This window comes from Aquarana catesbeiana, linkage group LG04, assembly GCF_042186555.1.
Source record: "Aquarana catesbeiana isolate 2022-GZ linkage group LG04, ASM4218655v1, whole genome shotgun sequence".
NCBI lineage: Eukaryota > Metazoa > Chordata > Amphibia > Anura > Ranidae > Aquarana > Aquarana catesbeiana.
Window position 1 is genome coordinate 148,278,942 of NC_133327.1, and position 22,854 is coordinate 148,301,795.

Sequence of the window (22,854 nt, forward strand, 5' to 3'; positions counted from 1 at the left end):
TTTCCCCCATGAATGTTTAATGAGGGTGTTAAATAAAAGCATAAGAAATTAGAATTGTGTTTGTTGTACAGCTTGACGACCAGTCACATACCTGGTACATCACTGGACTTTAAGTGTATACCGGGATGATGTCTGCAGCCAGTCAGCTCTCTTATAAAAGCAACCCTATCGGCTAACTAACTAGCCGCTGGACTACTTTTACAAGCAGTGGGAGGGGGCGCCCCCTTGCTGCTTTACCGGGATTTACCGTGCCACCAGGAGTCTTAGTCAACCAGCTGGCACTTCTGGTGGGTTCGGCTCTGCTTTCACAAAGACCTGTTCGGCTCTGGGATATGGCAACCCAGAAGCGATAAACTTGACATCACTTCCAGTTTACCTCAATGTAAACGGCACCATTTTCAAAAATTAAAAGCCATTTGGTCTCACCGATCTTGGTGTGATAAAAAGCTTTTAGGGAAGATGAGGGATCTCTCCATAAAGAGTACCTGTCACATACCTATTGCTATCACAAGGGCTGATTATATATATTTTTATTATAATATATTTTGTGAGAGCAATAAAAAGGGGATTAAACAAAAAAAAACATTTTTGTAAGTGCTCCCGTCCCCCCACGCAAACAGTGATCATCCCACACGTGAGGTATCACCATGAACGTCAGATTATGGGCAGTAGTTCCAGCACCAGACCTTCTGTGTAAGTATAAAGTAGTAACCTTAAAATGCTTTTAAAAATCGTAGCCACTGCACAGGCGTGCGCAATTTTAAAGCGTGACATAAACTTGGTAGTTTTTGAAATTACTTTTCAAGTGATTTAGATGAGGATCAGATAACATTTTATGGCAAATTACTGTAGAAAACCAGCTAATTCCGAGGGGTTCACATAGTTCAACAGAATAGACAAAAACAAAAGTAAAATAACACTTTCCTGGTGAGTTTCTGTGTTCTGTGTACACTATACAGCGCATGATCTAAGCAGTATACAGCCCAGCTTACTCTCGGCATGAAAAGAACAGAGAGACAGGTCCTGGGGACAACCTAACTCATCGCCTGTTGCTGCAGAACTCCGAAGGAATAGCAGCAGCAGGGGTGAAGTACTGACAAGATCCCAGACTCATGTTTGCTGGAGGACAGCACAATAGCTGGTAGTTGTGGCTTAAGAAGGTTGGAGAGTAAACAGCATACTATGAAGAGAGCTCATCTCATCCAATTCAGGTTTAATTCCACTTTAAAGTGGTAGTAAACTCCGTTCTACCACTTATACCTACAGGTAAGCCTATAATTAGGCTTTCCTGTAGGAACTGTGAATATATCCTAAACTTGCACTGTTTAGGAGATATTCAGAGTGCATGCAGCCGGTGACATCACTGGCACATGCGCTCTGAAGGTCCAGCATACTGTGCCGGACCTTCAGAGCCCGTGCCATAAACGGCAGCTCTCGCACACATGCGCAGGTGTGATGTCATGTCCCCGGCCACTCATGTAGCCGGAGCTGCGAACCCCGTAGGAAGGCCGGGGAAGATGGAAGCCACGTTAGCAGTGACAGCGCAGCGCTGGAGGGCTTCATTTTAAGAAAAGTTTCTCATAATGTGCTAGTATGTAATGCATAGTAGCACAGCAGTTTACTACCACTTTAAGTGTGGGTTCACATATATGCAAATTGGATGCACTTTGAATCACATCCGATTCACATGACATGTGAATATCATTGGTTTCCTTTGAAGCTGTTCACATATATGCAGTGCGAATTGAAAGAAAAAAAAAAGTTAATGTGCATTTTAGGTGCAAATTCCAGGCTCATTGACTTCTATGGCAACTTCTATGGTTTCTCTATCACACATCAGTTTTGTTTTGGATTTTTTTTGGTTTTTTTCTGTTTTTGCCATGGGGTTCCCCTCAAAATCCATACCAGACCTAGGGGTCTGGTGTGGGTTTGGGTGGAAAACCCACGCCAATTTGTTTTTGTTTACATTCAGCTGCAAGCGGGCAAAACCGCTGACAGGTGACGACTCATCGGTTGCTAAGGATGTGGCGGCTGGCTTGCCGGCCCGCTTCTTAACCGGCTATTGTTAAGGACATCAGCGGCCACCTGGTCTTAAAATTTAGCATCAGAACTATCTAAATTGCAGCTGAACCACTGAACAGCTACTTTGGAAAATCACAGTGAAAACAGATCTGAAATTCGCACCGCACATGTGTTAACAAGGTCTAAGAAAAATTTCTTCTCCCTGCTTGTCCTGGTGACCAGGACAGGAAGTGAGGGTAAATCACCCGAGCAAGTTCGGCTTCAGTTCCAACTGTTCCCTAAACTTCTCAAAACCAAAAAAAGGGGAAAAAAAAAAAATAGCTAGAGAAACCACATGAAAAAAAAGTAATAAGTTAGGACTTCACTCCGCAATCACAGCAAGAATACCTCTTGTATTTTGCATTGTGGAGTCCTTATTTGTTCTTGACTAGTTGGGTAATGATACACGTATTTGAATGGGTTTATTTCTCTTAAGAAACATTGTATAACAAATTCAAACAAGTGTGGAATTCTAGGAATGTCTAAGTGTGTAAGAAAAGACAAAGAGTGTAAGGAAAATAATCATCCCATGTTTACTGATTACAGTAAACAATGCTATTCCAAGACTAATACAGTGGAGAAGACCATTCATCGACCAAGGCTTGTCTGACATCTGAGTGTTTTCCTTACAATGGAAAAAGAAAGAAGACGTAATTAAATTTATAAAGGAAGTTGGTCATTTTAAGATGCCTTTAAAACGAAGCAACAGAAAACAATGCGCACTTAGAAACGCCATACAGCAGATGATCAGTTCTATTTCATTAAATCTGAATTTGATTAGATTTTTCTGCAACTTTTTCTGCTTTAGGCTGCTTTCACATTGTTCTAATACAAAGATGCATATGCATTTTTGATGCTTTTTTTTTTTATGCGTTTCCAGTGTGTTTTCTAGGTTCCTATTTCCTAGCATCCACCTGTGCAACTTGGACATGCGACTCAAAAAACCCCCCAAAAATGCAACGCATGAGCCTTGATGACATTAGACTACCAGAGTGCAGGGGAGGAGAGGTTGCAGGGATAAGTCTAGTAATACAAGCAGAGGATGAGGTAAACTGTTTTACCTGGTTCATTGGACAGAACTGATTATTTAACTTTTGCAGCGTGGGCGCAGCAAGCAAAGGACTTTGTTTTCATGGCGTTCAGCTTTAACTTATGTGACATAAAATCATATTGATCCAATTTAAAATATACCAGGGTGGCTGTAGAGTTCTGACACTTCAAACAGAAGAGAACAACAATATATTACCTTTTCAGCTTTCTTGTCTGAAATGTCCTGTTTCTCCAATACAGCTATGCTTTCCTTTAGGTTCTTCACTATGTCTGCAGGAGACTTGTGGGACTTCCCAAAGGGGAATGGCATGTTTGCTAGTGCTAATGTAACACTGATTTATGGAATACCTGAAAAAAAGAGAAAACAAAACAAAAAAAAAAAAACAATTAACAGCTGCACTGGATACCATTTCATTGTCATTTCAACAATTTACCCCTCTGCTAGGCACTAGAAAAATCCCTTTAACTTTAAGATAGCAATAATGTGCAGACAAAAGTCCTTTTTATATCATATCATATCCTGGCATATAATGTTGTGTTGGAATTTGTCATATTTTTTTTACCAATTTATGTACAAAAGCGAGTTATTGGCTGCTACTTTAAAAATAAACGACATAACTAGACCCAAGACACACACACTAAGGATCCAGTCACTGGTGGCATCTTGCTGCTTTTATGATAATCCCTCTCTGACAAGACCATCAAGGTGCTGCTTTGCCACAGATCCCTTCATTGCCAGGGAATATTCCAGCCAGAGAGAGAGCAGTGCTGTAGAAGCATGTGGCTTATTTAGAGCGATTGTAAAGTCAGAATGTTTTCTTTATCTTAATGCATTCTACACATCAAGATAAAAAAACCTTGTGTGTATATTAGAGCTGCACGATTCTGGCCAAAATGAGAAACACGTTTTTTTTTTTTGCTTAGAATAAAAAGATCACAATTCTTTCACGATTCTCGCGACATAAAATCTTTCACATTATACAAAAAATGGGCTAACTTTACTGGTTAGTTTTTTTGTTTTTTTTAATTCATTAAAGTAATTTTTTACAAAAAAATTGCATTTGAAAGACCGCTGCGCAAATACAGTGTGACATAAAATATTACAACAACCACCATTTTATTCTCTAGGACAGTGATGGTGAACCTTGGCACCCCAGATGATTTGGAACTACAATTCCCATGATGCTCATGCACTCTGCAGTGTAGTTGAGCATCATGGGAAATGTAGTTCCAAATCATCTGGAGTGCCAAGGTTTGCCATCACTGCTCTAGGGTGTCTACTAAAAAAATATATATATATATATAACGTTTGGGGGTTCTAAGTAATTTTCTAGCAAAGAAAAAAAAAAAAAAAAAAAGAAGATTTTAACTTGAAATCAACAAAATGTCAGAAAAAGGTTTAGTGTTTAAGTGGTTAAACTTTTTTCACTTACACACAAAGTCTATTCCATTGACAAATTGTTACAATGTTTATACTTAAGTTCAACTGATAAAGAATGTTTTGATTCTTGGCAGACTGCCCAGTTTTTCTCTTCCTTTCTTTTGATGGCTGTGGCTTCAGAAGAGCAAAATTCTTTGCATAGAAAGAATTGAAAGAATTGTGAAACACTTTAGTAGAGATCGCGATAAAGATTTTTGGCGATTAATTGTGCAGCTCTAGTGTATATCTGTGTGCAGCATCCCCCTAATACTTACCTCAGCCCCATCTAGATCCGGCGATGGGGTAGGAGCGTCTCGGCTGCCCGGGACTTCCCTCCTGATTGGCTGAGACAGAAGTGTGGCGCCACTGGCTCCCACTGCTGTCAGCCAATGAGGAGAGAAAGGGAGCGGGGTCAGTCTTCCCCACAGGGAGCTGTGGCTCAGCTCGGGTGCCCCTATAGCAAGCTGCCTGCTGTGGGGGCACTCAACGGGAGGGAGGGGTCAGGAGCACCGAAGAGGGACCCGAGAAGGAGCATCAAGGCTGCTCTGTGCAAATCCACTGCACAGAGGAGGCAAGTATAACATTTTTTTACATTTTTTTTATAGTTAAAAAGTTGAGACTTTAGTATCACTTTAACAGCTAGCCGACCAGCCGCCACAGTTATACTGCAGCAGGTTGGCACGGCTGCGCAAATCGCCGTAGCTATACGTCGGCTATTCTAAACGCTATACCAGGCACACAGGCGCAGCGTGTCCCCGGAGCCATTACGTGTGCCCGGTGGGCGCGATGTCCGCCAGGCACCCACGATTGTTCCTGACAGAAGGAGAACTGGGGTGTGTGTGTGTGTGTGTCCAGACAAATCCCGGTTCTGTCAGGGGAGTAGAGACATAGTGTGTTCTTACTAAGTAAGAACAATAATATGTCTCCTTCCCAGTCAGTAACCTCCCCCCCAGTTAGAAACACACCCAGGGAACAAAGTTAACCCCCTCCCTGCCAGTGACATTTATACAGTAATCAGTGGCCATTTTTAGCTCTGATCACTGTATAAATGTCACTGGTGCCAAAAAAAAAAAAAAGTGTCAAGTGTCCGATCTGTCAGCCGCAATGTCACAGTCCCGATGAAAATTCCAGATCGCCGCCATTACTAGTAAAAAAATAAAATAAATCCATCCCCTATTTTGTAGACTATATAACTTTTGCGAAAACCAATATATGCTTATTGCGATTTCTTTTACCAAGAATATGTAGAAGAATACATATCGGCCTAAACTGAAGAAATTTGTTTTTTTTACTTTTATATTTTTTGGATATTTATTACAGAGAAGAAAAAAAAAAAAAACGCAGAGGTGATCACATACCACCAAAAGAAATCTCGATTTGTGGGGAAAAAAAGGACATCAATTTTGTTTGGGTGCAACATCGCATGACCACGCAATGGTCAGTTAAAGCAAGGCAGTGCCGTATTGCAAAAAAATGACCTGTCAGGAAGGGGGCAAAGCATTCCGGGGCTGAAGTGGTTAAGGATCCCATTGCTGGAAAGTTGCTGGCAGCAACAGAATTGCTAGTCTGACATAGGCCTTAAACAAATAATATTTAAGTTGTGAGTGCCTCCAAATGTACTCTAATCTGCTAGTTTCACTTGTTCTTTCTGGCTTGAAGCTACTCAAAAAAGTATGTTATGCATGTTAAACAAAATTTAGAGGTTTTCAATTATTTCCTACTCCATGCTTGCTGGATTATTAGGCCATATAGATACCACTTAAAGTGTACGCCCATTTTCAGCTTTTCTACATACAGGCTTTTTTTATGGCAGAACGTGCCATTGTTCTGTAGTGGCACCTTGTGGAACTGCTCCTTTACTCACTAACTTACCAGTGTCGACTGTAGACACAGAAGCCAGGAGAGGAGGTCAGGCACCGGAATGATCACACTAGTATGGCACAGTAGTGAATGAAAAAGTTTCAGCTGTACTTCGTAACAAGAATATTACAAAAAGTTTTGTTCCCTTTAGATAAGTGGTTCTCAACCTCAGTCCTCAAGTATCCCCAGCAGGCCATGTTTGCAGGTTTTCCTTTATCTTGCACAGGTGTTAAAGTGGTTGTACACCCTGTAAAAGCACTTTTACCTAAGGTAAGCCTATATTAAGGCTTACCTGTAGGTGCTGGAAATATCTCCTAAACCTCCACGGTTTACGAGATATTTACAATAAAGCCGTGCGCCGATGTCTACAGCGCATGCGCACTTTAGAAAGGGCAGACCGTGCCGTTTCTAAAGGGGGTCATGCCGTGACTGGCAGCTCCTGCGCGGGAGTGACGTCACGTGACTCCGGCCAGTCACAGAGCCAGAGTTCGCAGCCCCGGAAGGAAGAGGGGTGAAGATGGACGCTCGCTGCTAGTGGAGACAGCAGTGACATCGCAGGCTTCGTTTTCAGTTAAGTGACACATAATGGGCTACTATGCGGTGCATAGTAGCCCATTATGCTTTACCTTTGCAGGGAAATAAAGAGGAAGTAAAACCCACCAGGGTTTACTTCGTCTTTAAAACAGTCAATGGTTTGGTATTTTGGACAGCTATTTTATCTAAAGGAAATTCCCAAAACATGGTCGGAGGTTGAGAACCACTGCTTCAGATCACTCACTATTTCCCCGGTACCCTTCCCTACCCCTGCTTCCTTTTTTGTCTTTTCAGGAATGGTCTCACTCTTCCCTCCTATGCCTAGTAATCTGGCTGGATTATAAACCGAGGTCTAGATGGAGAATCTGAGCTATTGTGGATCTCAAAGGTTAAAGTGATATTAAAGGCAATTTGTGTTTACCTGCTCTGTGCAGCGGTTTTCCACAGAGCAGCCCCGTTCCTCCTCTTCTAGGGTCCCCTGCCTTCTGCCGAGTGCCCCCAGAGTAAGCAGCTTGTAATGGGGACACCCAAGCAGGCCCACTCCCAAGCCATTACTCTGCATGCCCATTTACACAGGGGGAGAACCGAGTGATCAGTGGGGTTTGATTACTCAGTTCTCAGTGCAGAGCCAAAGGGGACAGATGCAGCATCGAATCAATGCTGCATCCACCTAGGCGAGTACAAATGTTTATTTTTGGAAAGCCATACTTCTCTTTTAAAGAATACACCACTGAAACTGAAAAAGTCATGATGAGGTGATGTGTTTTCACCCTCTTATTTTTGGATTTGTCCTCAATTTCTGACCCAGTGACCTCTACAAAAGGTAAGATTTTTTTCCCTCAATTTGAAACCTGGTGACAACTGTCAGCAGGGAAAAAAAAACTGAGAGCGAATCTCCTCAGTGGGAAGACAAAAAAAAAAAAGAAGGAGGTTCCAACCCATCTCCACAATTCAGGCTTCAGAAGCACATTGAGGCCTCATGCACACTGGACATTTTGCTATCTCTCCTAGGTGCCGTTCCTCCAGGGAGTGGCGTTTTGGCAGAGAAAGGGGATTGACGCTTTTAAACACGGGTAACACATTTAGGAGCGTTAAGCAATTAGGCATTTGTTAAAATATTATTCTAGCCAATGAAATCAATTCACACTCAAGCACCAAATGCATCTAGCTTTAGTATGCATTTACAGGCGTCAAGCAGTTTTTCTGCCAAAACATCGCTGCTCCTGGATGTGCTGGCACTAGGGGTTTTTTACTGCCTCTAAATGCCCCTGCCTCAAAACTATCCTCAACACCTATGTATGCATGGACACATAGGCTATCATGCAGGGGGTGTTTGGAGGCAGAAAAAAAAAAAAATCCAGGCACCACTAGGAGCCCAGTCTGCAGGAGGGGCCATATTACTGGTGACCCCTGTATATTGTTCATATAAGTCAGTCACTAAGTGATTGATGTGATTTTATTACTACTTGAGGCATTCTAAATAAAATGTCATGATTGGATATACAGAAATGCTATATCAATTGTTTTTTTTGGTAGGCTCCAACACTAAACAGTACTCCAAAGGAGATTGTACAAGCAGACTGTAAAATGTGTCACCTGCTTTAGATTAACCAACAAGAGAGTTTAGCACACTATACAGTCATTGGTAAATCTGAAGGAAAGCACAGGATTAGACTGCAATGCGTGAAGCCAGCTTTACAGCTTGGGCAATTTATAGATCTCTAAAATCTTGCAGACATTTCAGCATTATAGGACCAGCAGCTTGCAGGAGAAATTACCTTTGCACTATTTACCTGTCAAGACCTTGCATCAGGTACACAAGGGATCTGAAAAAGGTCACTAAATAAATACAAATGTTTACTTATTACCCTTAACCACACCCATTGCTCAAAGGTCAGGCATTAAAGTGCCACCTAGAAACAAACAATTTGCATTCCTATCCACTATTCTGTTTTATCTAGATACCCTCCTACTTTAACAGATTTTTCAGGTCTTTTCAAACAATTTTGACAGCCAATGTCATCCTTTTTGTGCAGCATGTCCTTGGAACTAACTAAACAATATGGTTTCCTTACCCTTCTTTTAAGTACATCTGCAGAAAATAAAAACCCACACAAAACATTTCGGCCATAGGGGTTTTTAGTACTCCAAAAACAAAACAATAAATAAATAACTAAATAAATAAATAAACTAAAAAAACACACTGCCCACAGAAATGTCATGCAAGCCCCCTGAATCAAACACTGACCATTTCATGGTAGAATAAGTATCTCTCTCCCTCTCTCCCCAAGCCCTAACCTTAAGATGTGGGTGAACAAGACTGGGGGAACACTCCTGTTCTTCAAGCTGATCTCCAAGTTTCCTGTCACTTTAAAAATAGTCTGTTTGGTCCAAATTAACAATTTCATTCACTAAGTGCTGCACTGGCTCTAAGCACTGTATGTACAGTAGCTTCAGTTACATACAGTACACAGTGCTGGGTTCATGCTTTGAGACAGACTTCCCGTCTCACACCCGGAACAAAACAGGGTGGTGCTCAGCAATTTATAGGCAGCTGTGTATTCTGTGAATGAACACAAAGCTTCCTCCGATTGGCTGAGGTGGACAGGCAAGCTCATCATGTCACAATATCAGACTCATTAACAAAATACAAAGTTGCTTATGAATAGCTGAGCACCGTTCAGAAAAGCTCTGCATCGTTCAGAAAAGCTCTGCATCGTTCCGGGAGCGAGATGGAAACCAGCACCGTGTACTTATGTAGCTGAAGCTTCATACAGTGCTTAGAGCCAATGCAGCACTTTGTAAAGGAAATAGTTTTGACCAAGCTGGTTCACACCTAACTATTTAAAGTACAAGGAACATGGAGATTGGCTTTAATACCAGAAAGAACCACTTTGTGGGTGAGATTATCAGTGCTTTGGAGAGCAGATATAAAAGCCATTGTATCTTATGGGTATCCACTTGTATAAATGGAAGCTGGAAAACCATGAAGTAGAGGCCACTAATCCAGTGATCTCCACTTTCTTCCAGGTCCTGCCATGCAGCTGGCTCAATGCACTAATGCATTTGCAGTTAGTGCCTTGAAAAAGTATTCATACCCCTTGCAATTTTCCACGCTTTGTCATGTTACGACCAAAAACATAAATGTACTTTGTTGTAGACCAACACAAAGTGGCACATAATTGTGAAGTGGAAAGGAAATGATAACTGGTTTTCAAATTTTTTTACAAATAAACATGTGAAATATGTGGCATGCATTTGTATTCAGCCCCCCTGAGTCAATACTTTGGAGAACCACTTTTCACTGCAATTACAGCTGCAAGTCTTTCTGGGTATGTCTCTAAAAGCTTTGCACATCTAGAGTGAATTTTTTGCCAAATGGCTCAAGCTCTGAACAGCAATTTTCAAGTCTTGCCACAGATTCTTAATTGGATTTAGGTCTGGACTTTGACTGGGCCATTTAACACATGACTATGCTATGATCCAAACCATCACATTGCAGTTCTGGCTGTATGTTTAGGGTCATTGTTCTTCTGGAAGGTGAACCTCCACCCCAGTATCAAGTCTTTTGCAGACTAACAGGTTTTCTTCTAAGGATTGCCTGAATTTGGCTCCATACATCTTCCCATCAACTATGACCAGCTTCCCTGTCCCTGCTGAAGAAAAGCAACCCCACAGCATGATACTGCCACCACCAGGTTTCACGGTGGGGGATGGTGTGCGTTCAGGGTGATGTGCAGTATTAGTTTTCCGACACACATAGCGTTTTGCTTTTAGGTCAAAAAGTTCAATTTTGGTCTCATGTGACCAGAGCACCTTCTTTCACATGGCTTCTCGCAAACTGCAAATGGGACTTCTTACGACTTTCTTTCAACAATGTAAAATATAAATTGCTGTGCTAGGTGAGTAATAATGAAGTGTAAACACATTGAGTAACACACATGAGACCCAGGAAAAAAAGGCTTCCAAACATAGATAAAACATAAATAGCAAAAGTCTTTTAAACTGTATCCAGACAAAAAGGTAAACGACCAAAGTGCACCTTCCACAGTGAATAAGATGTGCTCTTACCAGATTTCTAGACTCCACATTATAGGAGTCTAAACACACATTCATTCCCAAATCTTAGCAGATCCACTGGAAAAAGAGGTAGAAATGGTATCATGGCCGACAACATTCTCATGGATGTCACATGAAGAAAGGAAAAAAAAAAAAAAAAAAAAAAAAAACTGTCCACAATCCACATAGCGTAAAAACCGTATGATGGTTTATTGGGAACAACATTACTAAAAACTTAAACACATCCAATAAAATATGGCATAGAGTTAAAAAATCCAAGCCTGGAATCCACTGGTCATTAGGGGTATGAGAGTAAAAGGGGCCAAATACAAATGCACGCCACACTTTTCAGATATTTGTAAAAAAAAAAAAAAAAAATGTAAACCATTTATAATTTTCCTTACACTTCACAATTATGTGCCACTTTGTGCTCATCTATAACAAAATCCCAATAAAATAACTAACTTTTTGGGTTGTAACATGACAAAAGCGTGGAAAACTTCTAGGGGTATGAATACTTTTTTCAAGGGACTGTATTTTCAGCTTCTAGGTGCATCAGCCACGTGTGGAATATACATATTTATACTGCTACAAACTAGACCAATGGAACTTTGTAAAAATATATCATGCCTGGAAATCTTTAACTACAGATTATATGCAATTGAGTATGCTAACAAGTGTAGCACTATAGCCAATGTTTATAGGATATAGCGCTACACTGTTTGGTTTGTAAGTTTTATGTACTTTGTATCTAAATATTGTGTTAGCTGCTTATTTTTTTTTTTAGCACATTTAGGCTCTAGCGCAAATTTTTTTCAAATGGGATAAGTCAACTCTTCTCGAAAGACCATACGTCAAACAGTAACACTCCTAATAACACATTTGCCCTAAAAGGAAACCTACACCAGAGACAAACTACAAAGAATTACAAGGGTGTAATCATAGCATTGCTCAGTATGTCCTAAACTGGTCATTACCCCTTCCCAATGAAGCGCTGCTGAAGCCCCTGAAAATCTGTTGCAGTTAGAATCCTAGTTCAGGCAAGAATGGGACAACATTCCTCTCCCTAAACTCTAGCAACTGGTCTTCTCAGTTTCCAGACATTTACAGAGTGTTGTAAAAAGAAGAGGGGGTGCTGCAGTGTGGTAAACATGGCCAGGTGCAAACTTTGAGACATGTTGCTGCCATCAAATTTCAAAATTATCATATTTTTCTTAAAGCAGAGTTCCACTCAATAGTGGAAATTCCGCTTATCCATCCCCCCCCCCCCCCACGGTGCCACATTTCGGGGAACGGGAACCTGTTTTTGACAGGTACCATTCCCCACTTATGGGAGATGGTGCAGCTGCCTTGTCTCTCGGAAGTTCGGCCCCCTCCTCCGCTGCCGCACCAATAAGAAAGTGCAGTGCACTTCGCACATGCGCAGTAGGGAACTGGCTGTGAAGCCAAAAGGCTTCACTGCCGGGTTCCCTTACCAGAAATGGAGGCAGCTGCACCAGACAGCCGGTCTGAAGATCAGCTGGTGTGCGGACACTGCAGGCTCCTTGTACAGGTAAGTGTCCATATAGTAAAAGTCCACAGCTGTATGGGGGGGAGGGTTGTCAACTCCTTTTTCATTATTCAGGGGAACTCGGCAGGGCTGCCCTCTCTCTCTCCGGCTCTGCTATTGCTATGGAGCAGTTGGCGGAGGCTTTGCGCACTTCCCCCAATATTAAGGGATTGCAGATTGGCTGGTTGGAAGAGAGGGTAGCTATATATATGCAGATGACCTTTTATTATTTTTAAATGACACTGGACCCTCGCTCCAAGGAGCCTTAGAGATATTGGATTCTTTTTCAACAGTTACAGGTCTGAAGATAAATTGGTCTAAGTCCTTGTTGTTCCCAATTGATATGGAGGCCTGTAGTACGGCTTCAAATGATATTCCATTGCAGTGGGTAGATAATTTCAAGTATTTAGGAGTTGTAATTTCCCGTCAAGGTTCTGAATTTATCTCCCTGAATTTGACTCAGATTTTAGGAGACATTGGGTCAACATTGAAAGCATGGAAGTCTCTACCACTGCCTTTATTGGAACGTATTAATCTCTTGAAAATTACACCAAAATGTATGTATTTATTCAGACATTCTCCTCCGTGACTCCCTGTATGCTTTTTTACAAGATTAAATCAGCTGTTTTCATCTTTTTTATGGGGATCAAAGAAACCCAGGTATAAATGAACTACTTTAAACAGAGAGGCTTAGCCTTTCCAGATTTATATAAATATTTCTTGGCCACTCAGCTGGTTACGGCCGCATATAACTCTTCCACTCGGCTGGAAGCAGCAGTGGTAGGTTCTATAGAAGCTCTTAAGGTACTCTTATTTAGGGGCCGTAGGACCCCCTACCAATTGACTGCTCCAATGCTTAATACTATTTGAGCTTGGGAGGCTGGCCTCAGGCTTCAAAAGATAAATAATGTGTGCTCTGCGGAGCATCTCGGGGGGGATTTCACACACATTTTTTGGACCTGTCCTTATATAGTGCATTAACACTCTTGGTAGTTAGTATATGATGAAGTAATGGATAGTACAGCTCTAGGAAAGAACCTATACTTGAATCAGTTTGTGTAATGAACAAGTCAAACTGCATTTCCACCCACTTCAGGCAAGAACAAAAGTTCTCTATAAGGCTCAGTGTCATACACCTTCGGCCATGGTTTCAAATTCAGCTAATCTTACACTGATGAAAAAGTGTAAGATTTTCTCTACATTACTAGACAACGCTCATTCATTCCAAGGCTTTTGTCAACATAATTCAAACTGCGGCCCTTTGCTTGCTTTTATCCAGCCCTTGAGGCACCAGTTCATTCGCCGATACCAACAATGGGACACAATTCCTCCCAATGACAACAATTGTGCACAATTACTCCCACTGAAACAAACGACAGTTTGCCACCCCCTAAAACCTGAAGGACAGTAAACTGGCCCTTTGTTTAGAAGGTTTGGAGACCCCTGATCTAAACTAATAAAAAAGCAAATATGACACAGGGGAAAAGTAAGTACACCCCCTTACGTTTACCAGCACTTTAAGTCCATCTTGTGTTCCAGATTAGAATTTAGGGAGTATGCAAAGTTAATTGGGACCAGCAAGATGTTCCTTAAAAAAAAAAAAAAAAAAGAGGAAGTACAGCCAAAGCTCGTCTGGCTATACTTCTATTCACAGGAGTGCATAGTCGGGATCCGCCCACATGCCTAGATTGGCACAAGGCTCAGCGTGCCGCTGAGAGCCTGAACTGGCCACTCCCACCCCCCTCCACAGCCCAATGCTCCAGTAAGCATGGGGCGGGGATGGGGGGCAGAGCAAAGAGCCTGTGACTGCTCAGGGAGCTCCGAGAACCAAGCGATCGGCAGTGTCTGATTGCTCGGTTCTCAGTCTTAGAACTGGTGGGTGACCGATGCTGCATCCACCTAGGTAAGAATGATTCTTGGAAAAAACAAATCCCATACTTAAGTAATACTTTATCCCTGGCATCTCTTAGGGTATGGCACAAATAATTAATGAGATAAAAGCTGAACTCTGGGTATGGATTTAATTGCATAGCTACGTTGGTCTTGTTCGGTCCAAGTATGCACATGCCATACCTGTGGGAGCTGTGAAAGCCAAGAATCACTGTGGTATTTGCCATTACCAGTCATCACTGCTGAGCAGCTGCCCTTCTGTATAGTAACCACAGGAGATCATTCACTCAGCATGGGTGCCATTCCCAGAACGCCTAGCATTTTGCTCAATGAAGGCAAGGCATTCTCTGACTGGATGAGGTGGAGCAGTGGCATCACAATTGCCATCTTATCCAATCAGAGAACGCCTTGCCTTCATTGAGCAAAAATGCAAGGCATTCTCTGAATGGCAAACGCTTGGCCTGAGGCCTGGAAGACCGAATGCACACATCCAATAGGCGATGTAGCTCAATGAACTAAAAATACATTTTTTTTTTCCTAACAAGCTCAGTTCACACCAAAGCATGGCATCGGGTGTGCACTTTGTGAAAATTGAATATGCCGCTTGCAAACATTACAAAACATGATAGCACGCTTCAGGGTTTTAATGTAGAAGAGACATACCATGTCTCATCTGCATTAAAATTGCTTACCTGCCTGCCCGCACTATACACTGCGCCCCCCCACGTGTGGGAGCAATGACATCTGGACCCAGCCAATTAAATGACTTGCTATTGATACCCGGATGTCCCGGGCTCAAGATGTCAGTTGCCTGATCTCCATCACAGCACTGGAGAGAAGGAGATTGTAACTCTGCTTTAAAAAATGGTCTGTGATCATGTTATAATAGTTTGTTTCAGCTGGGCAAATCCCAGAGGCCAGATAAGCAATATGTTTTATTTATCATATCTGCATACCAATATAGCAAGGGTACATTTAAAGCGGTTGTATACCCGCAATTTTTTTTTTTTTAACCCTGTAAAGCAAAAGGCATAATGAGCTAGTATGCACCGCATACTAGCTCATTATGAAATACTTACCTTGGAACGAGGCGTCAGTATCTTAGCTGTCATGTTGCCTCGGCGTGTCTTCCGGGTATCGCGGTTCCAGCGCTGTGAGTGGCTGGAGCCGCGATGTCATCACTCCCGCGCATGCGCGCGGGAGATTTCTTACTCGGCAAGGTCCGGCAGCTGCCGGGCTTCAGCCGAGAATCCCCTGTGCGCATGCGCCGCTGCAGTCAGCGGCGCATAGCAAGGGGAATATCTCCTAAACCGTAAAGGTTTAGGAGATTTTTTTTTACCTACAGGTAAGCCTTATTATAGGCTTACCTGTAGGTAAAAGTAAAAAAAAAGACTATACAACCGCTTTAAATATAGGCCTTTTAGAATGGAGGAGTCTTTACAGTAGGGGTCGGCAACCCACGGGCCGCACCCAGCCAGTCACCGCTAATTGTCTGGCCCGTCAGTGCCCGTGATTAATTCATGGGCACCTGGCCATGTTCGCTGCTGTTCTTTTCATTGGACAACAGCGAGCGGCTTGTATTACGGGGCTGGATGGAGGCAGGAATTACTGAAGTGAACTTTTTACATTAAACAGCAGGTGTTTGGTTGCCAGGCGATCCTAGCAAAAAAAAAAAAAAAAAATCACCAGCCTGTTAATGTAAAAAGTTAACTTCAGCAGTTCCCACCCCCATCCAGACCAGTGATACCAGCCGCTCTCTACACCTGTGTAAGGTAGGAGAGTGCTACTAATACATTGTGTGTTTTTGTGTCTCCGTGGGGTGGAGGGCAGAGGACACTACAGATGGTGGGGTGCAGGGACAGAGGACACTATAGGAGAGATTTGAAGGGGGACAGGGGACATTGCAATGGGGGGGACCCAATCTCCCCTGGGAACGAGGGCCCCCATCAGCCCTGGGGACAGGAACCCCATCTCCAGACCATGCTGGTTGGCGTCAGCCACCCTTGGGTGCCAGGATGGCACATGCTCCCTTAGGGGGAACTGGCTTTGTATTAGTGAATCACCTTAAAAGTGAGGTAAACCTGTACTACTGTTATTACTATGTTAGGATATTATCTTTATTAGTGGGCGAGTTCAGCCCCCATGCATTCACATACATTGAATCCGGCCCTTAAGTTGAAGAAGGTTGCTGACCCCTGCTTTACAGGAACTATAAACTGCAAAACACTTTAAAGTACTGTAATTCATAAGAAAACAAGATTCTTCTTTGTCTGATTTCAGTTAATTCAGTAATTCTAATCAGCTGGTGTAAAAAAAAAAACAGTAATCCAAAGCTTTTCTCTTCGCACTGCTTATTCAAAATATACCCCATAATGTGAAAGCCAAAGTATACTGAAAAAAAAAAAAAAAAAAAAAAAAAAACACAACATCTACCGATATTTGTTGAAGAGTCCCTGTGACAGCTCCATCACCTGCAGCCATCATCACTGGTGCTCCCCAGATTGATCTCCTCACCCCACACCAGGAGGAGTCTATCTCTCATAGGCTCCAGCACCCCCAATGTAACCATCTGGTTTTGTGGGGGTTAATGGTGCAAACAGAGCCCACTGGTTGAAAAAAAAAATGTAATGATGTATGGGCTGCCTTACCAATCAGTTATTACTGACTGTGCAATAAAATCCCTACTCTTTGCTACACAATACACACATGGTTGCAGTACCACAGATTAATATCATCTAGTGCAATCTGAGTAGTGTACAAAGAATAAAATGGACCAGTATTGGGTAGACAGGGCAAAGTACCACCATAGACTTTGGCTCTATGTGAATGCTGCTTGCTCTGGATAAAACAAAATTTAAAAAAAAAAAAAAAAAAAAAGTAGGCACAAAGCATTATAGAAAACACAGAGGGTCTGGTCTGCCACTACCAAGTCCTGTTTCTGTTGCCTTTCAGACTCCCAAGTGTTAGTGTCCAGGTAAGCTATCAGTCAGATCACTGTAAAGAAATATTACTTGTTGACCAAGAACAGGTGTTCTACAAAGCAGTACATACAGGTTAGCAGTAGGCACTAATAACATGTTGTGCAGCATAAATAAAGATTCTACAATTCACAAATACCTTCTGAAGTGTGAGGAGTATACAAAGCATGCCAAAAATGCAGTGCAGTATAGTCTGAACAGGTATCTGTACACTCATAACTTGCAGTTTTAAAGGTGATGGGGGACTTCTAGGTAAGAAAGAACCAGGACAGTAGTAGTGAGGTGATAAAGGAGGGGGTACACTACATGCCAGGGATCATAACACACATCAAGGCTGGTGGAGGATGATAAACAAGGAACAGAAAGGATGGTTACTGATAGAATAACAACCTGTAATGGAAGTGCTGATGAGTGTACAATGGGTAGCAGTATTATTAGCACACAGTTATACTGTGCAATTAAAGATAGATTTGGGATGGCAGCAAACAGTACAAATAAAACATTGGATGGCATAGATTATTGGTTAATAGCAACATCACGTACCAAGTACATTCAGGTATTGATGGAAGAACATTAAAGAGCATACAGTATATCAGCATTATAATACTAAGTAGTGATGTGTATAGGCAAGTGATGATAGCAGCACAGTGTGTGCAGTGAGCAAGCAGTAGCCCAAAATGGGTGTATGGTGGCTGTAATCAACAATACAATGCAGTGGAGGACAGGGAACAGACCCAGTGTATAGTAGTAGTGTGCACCAAGTATCAGCAAATGATGATGGATGTACATTGCAGGATGGATAACAGTATTATAATGTAGTAGGTACAGAAGGATGAAAATAGGTGTACATTGGATGGAAGGAATTAGAAAAAAATATATATGTGGACGGCAGGGCTCAGTGCAGCACACAGAGTGGTTGGTAGTGATGGGTACAGAGTGTATGGTAGGGATCAACAATACTAAATGAGTGGAAGGGATCACTGTAGAACACAGGATGGTGGTGATATTAAGTATAGAGTGGATGGGAGTGAAGAATAATAATAGCAGGCATTGCACAGTTGGTAGGAGGGATCAGTATAGCGGGCAGGGTAGTGGTAGTGATGAGTGTACTGTGGGGTGGGCACTAACAAATCAGTGATGACTAGTGAGCACTGACTGGATGGGCTTAGCGCAGTACACAGGATGAGAACGATGAGTGTATGATGGGTCTGAGGGATAACAGTACACTCCTTGCTAGATAGACATTCACAGGCTGTAATTAGGGTTGTCCCGATACCACTTTTTTAAGACCGAGTACAAGTACCAATACTTTTTTTCAAGTACTCGCTGATACCGATTACCGATACTTTTATTTTTAATGTCACGTGACAGTTTTTTTGTTTTTTTACAGTGCTTTCTTTTTTTATAGGGGGAGGGGGTTTTTATATAAATTTGTATTATTTTTTACAATATTTTTTTTTAATTATTTATTGCAATACTTTGTGTTTTTTTTTTTTTTTTTTAATCAGCCCCCTTGACCCCTGATAACTCCCCCTTGAGACAGAGAAAGAGACGGAGGATAGAGATTCCCCAGTTCCTTTCTCTGCAGCCTCAGCTGCACTGAAAATGAATGGAGAGAAGACAGCGGCTCCTCTCCATTCATAAACTGAGACATCATAAATCACAGGAGATTACAATGTTTCAGTTATGTGAATGGACAGAGTCAGCTGACTCTATCCATACAGAAAAGGAAGGAGGACGACATGGAGAGGGACAGCAGAGCAGATGGGGCATGGAGGAAGAAAGGAGAGGGACAGCAGAGCGGAAGGGGCATGGAGGAAGAAAGGAGAGGGACAGCAGAGCGGAAGGGGCATGGAGGAAGAAAGGAGAGGGACAGCAGAGCGGAAGGGGCATGGAGGAAGAAAGGAGAGGGACAGCAGAGCGGAAGGGGCATGGAGGAAGAAAGGAGAGGGACAGCAGAGCAGAAGGGGCATGGAGGAAGAAAGGAGGGGGACAGCAGAGCGGAAGGGGCATGGAGGAAGAAAGGAGAGGGACAGCAGAGCGGAAGGGGCATGGAGGGGGACTGGATGAGGATGTGGTGACAGCCAGCGGTGATCGCGTGTGGGGGAGTTACAAGCACGGATCACCGCTGTATAGATTTCACTAAAGCAGCTGAAAGCCGCTGGGGGAGAAGCTAGTAACTCCCCCACGCACCGATCACTGCTGACTGTCCAGGTATCGGAGGAATCATCGGGAGCATTTGCCCGAGTACAAGTACTTGGGCAAATGCTCGGTATCGGGACAACCCTAGCTGTAACAAGTACACAGTGAGTAAAGGCATAAGGAAAAAGTACAGATAATGAATGATGGCTGGCAGGGAATCGGGGTGGAAGGCAGAGTCATGGAGACAGGTGCACAGTGGATGACACTGAAAATTGTGGCCGAAATCGGAACTGACATGCGGGAGTGAAATTGTGCGAGTTTAGCTGAACTCGCATGGCTTCCTTCCAGCAGCTCACCGTGAACCTGGGCTGAAGGGAAAAAAGTCCACTGACAGCCCCTTAAAATAACAAACAATGGATAGTAGATGGCAAGGTTCAGTATAATATGCAGATTGCTAATAGTGGTGGATGCACAGTAGCCATCACTAATAACAGGCAGTGGACAGTGAAGACAAGGGATCAGCATAGCATTCAGGGAGGTGGTGATGGATACACAGTGGATGAGCGGGATCAGTAATTAGAAAACATGATGGAAGGAGTATGTGGAAGGTAGAGATCTGTATAGCAGGCAGTGTTATAGGTGTAGGGTGAATGATGGGGATAAGTATAGCAGGCAGGGTGAGGGTGGTGGTGGTGGTGAAAGGTGTACAGTGGATGGCAGGGATTAATATAACAGACAGGGTGGTGGTGGTGATAATGATCTGTGTATGGTGGATGGAGGGGTGGTGGTGATGGGTGTCTGGTGATTGGTAAGGATGAGTATAGAAGGCAGAATGGGGATATGGAGGATTGTAAAGATCAGAATAGCAGACAGGGTGGGTGGTGGCTGTACAGTGAATCGCAAAGATGAGTATAATGATGGGTGTACAGTAGGATCTAAATATCAGGCAGGATGGTAATGACTGGTATATGGTGGATTGTAAGGAGGAGTATGGCAGACAGGGTGGAGGTGCTAATAATGATGGGGGAACGGAAGAAAAGATGGTAGGGATTAGTATAGCAAGTAGGGAGGCGGTAATGGGTGTGCAATAAATGATGGTGATGAGTATAGCAGGCAGGGTGGTGATAATGATGGGTGAAATGGTGGGGATTAGTAGAGTAGGTAGTGTGGTGCTGGGTGTATAGTGGATGGTAGGGATATGAATAGCAGTCAGAGTGGTGGTGATGGGTGCACTATGTAATGTATAGAAGGCAGGGTAGTAATATGAATGGGTGTATGGTTTGTGGTAGGAATGTACATTAACAGGCAGGTAGTAATAATTGTGGGTGTTTGTGAATGGTAGGGACTGTATAGCCAGTGGGGCAGTACTAGTGTGGTGATGGGTGTACAGTAGGGATATGTATAGCAGAGGGGTAGTGATGGGTGTATAGTGGGTGGTAGGGATTAATATAATAGGAAGGCAATGGTGGTTATGATGGATGTACAGTGGGTAAAAGATATGTATAGCAGGGTGGTGGTGCTGGTAAATGGTGGATGGTAGAGTTGAATATCGCAGACAGGGTAGAAGTGTTGGGTGTAAGGTGGATGGTAGGGACATATAGAGCAGACAGAGTGGTGAGATTGATGGGTGTACGGTGGAAGGTAGGGATCTTTGTAGTAGGCAGTGGGGTGGTGCTGGATGGTAGGGATCTGTATAGCAGACAGAAGGGTGGTGTTGGATGGTAGGGATCTGTATAGCAGGCAGAAGGGTGGTGCTGGATGGTAGGGATCTGTATAGCAGACAGAAGGGTGGTGCTGGATGGTAGGGATCTGTATAGCAGACAGAAAGGTGGTGCTGGATGGTAGGGATCTGTATAGCAGACAGAAGGGTGGTGCTGGATGGTAGGGATCTGTATAGCAGACAGAAGGGTGGTGCTGGATGGTAGGGATCTCCATAGCAGGCAGAAGGGTGGTGCTGGATGGTAGGGATCTGCATAGCAGGCAGAAGGGTGGTGCTGGATGGTAGGGATCTGCATAGTAGGCAGTGTGGTGGTGCTGGATGGTAGGGATCTGTATAGTAGGCAGTGTGGTGGATGGTAGGGATCTGTATAGCAGGCAGTGTGGTGGATGGTAGGGATCTGTATAGCAGACAGAAGGGTGGTGCTGGATGATAGGGATCTGTATAGTAGGGATCTGTATAGCAGACAGAAGGGTGGTGCTGGATGATAGGGATCTGTATAGTAGGCAGTGTGGTGGATGGTAGGGATCTGTATAGTAGGCAGTGTGGTGCTGGATGGTAGGGATGTGTATAGCAGACAGAAGGGTGGTGCTGGATGGTAGGGATCTCCATAGCAGGCAGAAGGGTGGTGCTGGATGGTAGGGATCTCCATAGCAGGCAGAAGGGTGGTGCTGGATGGTAGGGATCTGCATAGTAGGCAGTGTGGTGGTGCTGGATGGTAGGGATCTGTATAGTAGGCAGTGTGGTGGATGGTAGGGATGTGTATAGCAGACAGAAGGGTGGTGCTGGATGATAGGGATCTGTATAGTAGGGATCTGTATAGCAGACAGAAGGGTGGTGCTGGATGATAGGGATCTGTATAGTAGGCAGTGTGGTGGATGGTAGGGATCTGTATAGTAGGCAGTGTGGTGCTGGATGGTAGGGATGTGTATAGCAGACAGAAGGGTGGTGCTGGATGGTAGGGATCTCCATAGCAGGCAGAAGGGTGGTGCTGGATGGTAGGGATCTGCATAGTAGGCAGTGTGGTGGTGCTGGATGGTAGGGATCTGTATAGTAGGCAGTGTGGTGGATGGTAGGGATCTGTATAGCAGGCAGTGTGGTGGATGGTAGGGATCTGTATAGCAGACAGAAGGGTGGTGCTGGATGATAGGGATCTGTATAGTAGGGATCTGTATAGCAGACAGAAGGGTGGTGCTGGATGATAGGGATCTGTATAGTAGGCAGTGTGGTGGATGGTAGGGATCTGTATAGTAGGCAGTGTGGTGCTGGATGGTAGGGATGTGTATAGCAGACAGAAGGGTGGTGCTGGATGATAGGGATCTGTATAGTAGGCAGTGTGGTGCTGGATGGTAGGGATGTGTATAGCAGACAGAAGGGTGGTGCTGGATGGTAGGGATGTGTATAGCAGACAGAAGGGTGGTGCTGGATGGTAGGGATGTGTATAGCAGACAGAAGGGTGGTGCTGGATGGTAGGGATGTGTATAGCAGACAGAAGGGTGGTGCTGGATGGTAGGGATCTGTATAGTAGGCAGTGTGGTGGATGGTAGGGATGTGTATAGCAGACAGAAGGGTGGTGCTGGATGATAGGGATCTG

The 22,854-nt window shown here is 43.4% G+C and overlaps 1 protein-coding gene across 2 annotated transcripts in view; it reads right to left on the reverse strand.

Moving 5' to 3' along the window:
* The window catches only part of LOC141139582 (calcium-binding protein 39), a 51,089-nt gene that overhangs the window by 26,768 nt on the left and 1,467 nt on the right, over positions 1 to 22,854 (reverse strand). For both annotated transcript variants that reach the window (XM_073625856.1, XM_073625857.1), the window contains exon 2: positions 3,308 to 3,459. In XM_073625856.1, coding sequence (XP_073481957.1) covers positions 3,308 to 3,421 — 114 coding nt within the window. In that variant the 5' untranslated portion in view covers positions 3,422 to 3,459. The remainder of the gene's footprint in view (positions 1 to 3,307; positions 3,460 to 22,854) is intronic.